This window comes from Austrofundulus limnaeus, unplaced genomic scaffold (assembly GCF_001266775.1).
Source record: "Austrofundulus limnaeus strain Quisiro unplaced genomic scaffold, Austrofundulus_limnaeus-1.0 Scaffold69, whole genome shotgun sequence".
Lineage (NCBI taxonomy): Eukaryota > Metazoa > Chordata > Actinopteri > Cyprinodontiformes > Rivulidae > Austrofundulus > Austrofundulus limnaeus.
In genome coordinates, this window is record NW_013952471.1 from 835745 (window position 1) to 839778 (window position 4034).

The 4034-nt window shown below is 41.2% G+C and overlaps 1 protein-coding gene across 1 annotated transcript in view; it reads right to left on the minus strand.

The window, feature by feature from the left end:
- myo15b (myosin XVB) overlaps positions 1–4034 on the minus strand; it is a gene marked incomplete in the record, with an annotated part of 164390 nt that overhangs the window by 24298 nt on the left and 136058 nt on the right. The window contains 2 exon segments of the mRNA XM_014010452.1: positions 2330–2393; positions 2495–2867. Coding sequence (XP_013865906.1) covers positions 2330–2393; positions 2495–2867 — 437 coding nt within the window.

Genomic DNA, 4034 nt, shown 5'->3' on the forward strand with positions numbered 1-4034 from the left:
GACATTTATTTTTATATAGCCAGCATAAAAAAGTTTTCTCCTCTAGATTTGTCACATTGTGTCTGTATGTTGTTTTTTATATTTTTTATGTTATTGGTTTTATTACATTTTAGACCAGACTGACTGGCACCTTTGTATTTATTTATTTAGCAGTTTGGGTGTGCCCTTGTTTTCTGTACCTAACGTGTGTGTGTGTGTGTGTCTTGTTTATAGGTGGTGAACAGGTGTAACTCTTTGAATGGCCCTTTGGAGCCAGCAGTCTGGACCAGTGAAAACCAGCACCTACAGATGACACCATCCTGCATGCTGCTGCACAGAGATGGAGGTTTGAAATAGGTGTTGGAGATTTGTGAATCTGCACCATCGTAAGTCACTTTTTGTAATAGTATAAACAAGAGAGTTTTATATTGTGTGCTTTGACTTTGAAAAAAAGGGCAGTACTCTTGTTGTAGCCATGTTGACCCTGATAGTTTTTTGTTTTGTTTTTCCTCCCCTGTATGGAGAGAAGAGAGGAGAGTTCTTTGAATAAATGGAGACAAGTTCCCCTGCTCCAAAGTTATTTAAGTCTCTGGTTCTCAGTGTGCAGGTTTCCAGCCCTCATAGCTCGCACGTTACAGGGAGTACTAATTGAAGGAGGTAAAAAATTGATCCTTTTTGTTCGAGCATGACTTTTCTGTTTCTTTGTCAGGAGTTAAGTAAGGATTATATCTTTTCTTTTTTTTGTAGGTAAATATATGGTTAAGTAGATGGTTTTGTTTGACAATACTTTAAATTTAATAAAACTAGTAACACATTGTGTTACACTGTTACATGAAGTTAAGACATTAACTTAGGTTCGGGAGCAGGACCGCGCCTCTCACCTGCAGCAATCAGTCAGCGTCTATTTAAACTCGCCTCATCTGGTGTTCTGCCCTTAGCTCACCATCTCGACACCCACCCTCCCCTTTCACTCCACTTTTAAGCCCCTCTGTAAGGCCTCATTGCGTCACCTTCTTTGCTCCCTTCATCCTTTCCTCATCCCTTCATCCCTTCATCCTTTCCTCATCCCTTCATCCCTTCATCCTTTCCTCATCCCTTCATCCCTTCATCCCTCCCTCGTCCCTTCATCCCTCCCTTATCCCTTCATCTCTCCCTCATCCCTTCATCCCCCCTCATCCCTCCCTTGTCTCTTCATCCCTTCCTCATCCCTTCTTCCCCTCCTCACACCCCTTCATCCCTCCATCTCTGGTTCTTTCTCCTCCATCCCTATCTCAAACTACCTCCTAATCCATTCCTTTTCAGGTTCCAGCTGGGGGTTCCAGCTGGGTGGTCCAAAGCAGGCTCAGGGAAGCATCCTTCCTGGAGACCATGCCCCACTCTGAGTCTTCTCCTCAAGCCTCCTTCGACGTACAGTACCTCCTCAGATGCCTCATCATTCATCCCACTACCCTTCGACGCCTTTCTTCAATAAAATATTTAAACTCTTACCATGGTGTGGTCCTTGCTAGTGAATTGGCAGTGTTGTGTATACATGTATATTGTACAAGAATTATTGCCAGCTAGCAAGTGTCAAGTTGAACTTGCACTTTAAAATTAGCTTCCGCTAGTTTTTCTTTGGCATAAGTGCTTTTGAAGTTGCGGACCTAAATATTTTCATAAGCGCTTTAAAAACTGCGGAGCTAATTTTTGGATTAGTGCTGCACACCACCGCTAATATTGTAGCAATTTCTCAGATGTTTTTTTTTTCTGTTTTTGCAACTTAAGGATGTCTTGTTTCACCTGCATGGAGAGCTCCTTTGACCACATGTTTACTTCACCGCAAAACCTTCCAAATGCAAGCAGCACACCTCAAATCAACTCCAGGCCTTTTATTTGCTTAACAGAGAATGACGTAACGAAGGGATTGCCCACACCTGTCCATGACATAGCCTTGGAGTCAATTGTCCAATTAATGTTGGTCCCTTTAAAACCAGGGTGGCACATGTTAAGGAGCTGAAACTCCTATACCCTTCAACCAGTTTTAATGTGGATACCCTCAAATGAAAGCTGAATGTCTGGACTTTATGTCCATGTACATTATAGAACTATAACTTGAATATGTTTCAGTAAACAGGTAAAAATACAAAATTTGTGTCAGTGTCCAAATATATATGGACCTAACTGTATGACCGACACAATTTAAAAGTAAAAATCATGTTTATGTCCTTTTAGTTGAAAAGGCTTGAAGGTGAAAGAGTCTTATATTTAGATTTGCATGATATGAATTTTGCTTCTCTTTTGTACCATAATTAGACTGCCATCATTGAACAGATGGATAAGATGTGACTTCAGAGTTTGTGTAGACTCCTACCTCTATGTGTTGAACTGCTTCCAAAAAATTTCTTCCAGTGGCTGGAACACCTGTTGCTCCGACTCTTTAATCAACAAATCATGGTAGAACAAAATTAGTTTTACTATCTTGCATGATCCTAAACCTTGGAATACTGATCTCAACAGTAAAAAAAAAATTATGTACCTGAAGTATTTCATAGCAAACTCAGCCATAGCTGGCAGGCTCTCTGACCCATGGGCTGAGCCTTGAACTGAGCTGGGTCCTGATCTCTGGAAGGAACCTGGTGCTGAGGCCTCGCTCCTGGGGGGCTCTGAATAAGTACTGCCCATGTGTCTGCTGGTTCTGCTGATGGGAAGGGGAGACGTGTTCTCAGGTGGACTGATGGGACGTGGAGAAGCGTTCTCATGTGGACTGACAGCCTTCGGACGCCTCATGCTTTTCCTCCTGATGTCTCTTTGATCCAGGTGAAGGCAGTGGTAGTCCGGGGCTGCAGATGGCTGTGTGATGTCTTCTGGGAAAAGACCAGAACGCCCTCCAAGAGTGCCAAACTTCCAGCCTGGTAGAGATTGTAATACAAATACAGTCAATCAGAAAATTTTGTTACCAGGGGCGCTAGCAGGGGGGGCAGGGGGGCCATGGCCCCCCTTGGGAATAAGCTGGCCACCCCAGTGCCCCCACCCCAGTTTTATCCTCTTGAGTACCCAGGTTTTTCCTTTTTCACTTCCCCTACCTATTTAGGAATAGAACCACATAAATACAAAAACAAACATTGATTTTTTTAACAGTTAAGAGTTCAAAAAATTAATTTATATTTTATTTAAAATAAGTTAAAGACCGTGTAAAGTAAAATGCAACATTTTCTTTTTTAAACATTATAAATGTCATAAATGGATTGTAGTAAATGAGTACAAATTATCTCAACTGTGGATATTTGAATAGTGGAGATATGATTCAATTTGTGTAACAAGGTATCTGTGTTTCAGGATTTTTTGGGCGTGTCTTAAAGGGCAGCCTCGTGATGTCACGCAGCTGCCTTCAGTATAACCCCACCCCCTGTTGCTCTAATGGAAAAGAAAACAAACATTGTTTCCTCGGTTACAGGAATGTTCAGGGTCGTGGGCGTGGTTTGAGCTCCTCCAGCGGACACGCCCCCAGCATTTCAGACCACAGCTGATATTTTTTCATTACTTTTAACACATAATTTTATAAGGTTAACAGTATTTTTAATTGTTCAAACTTGGTTGGGTGATTTTTAACACATATTTCTTTGGTGTGACAACATCAGAACACACACATATTTTTACTTTACACCAGGGGTGGGCAATCCTGGTCCTCAAGGGCCACAGCCCTACATGTTTTACGTTTTTCCTGGCTCCAACACACCTGATTCAGTCATTGATTAACCTTCCAAGTTCTGCAGTATGGAGGACTGACACTGACATAATTATAAATAAAAGCAGAAATATATACAGCGGGTAAAATAAGTATTGAACACGTCACCATTTTTCTCAGTAAATGTATTACTAGAGGTGCTAATGAAATGAAATTTTCACCAGATGTTGGTAACAACCCAAGTGATCCATACATACAAAGAAATCAAACCATAAATGTCCAGAAATGAAGTTATTTGTAATAATGTGGAATGGCACATGGAAAAAGTATTGAACACACTTACTGAAATTTATCTAATACAAAAGCCTTTGTTGTCAATGACAGCTTCAAG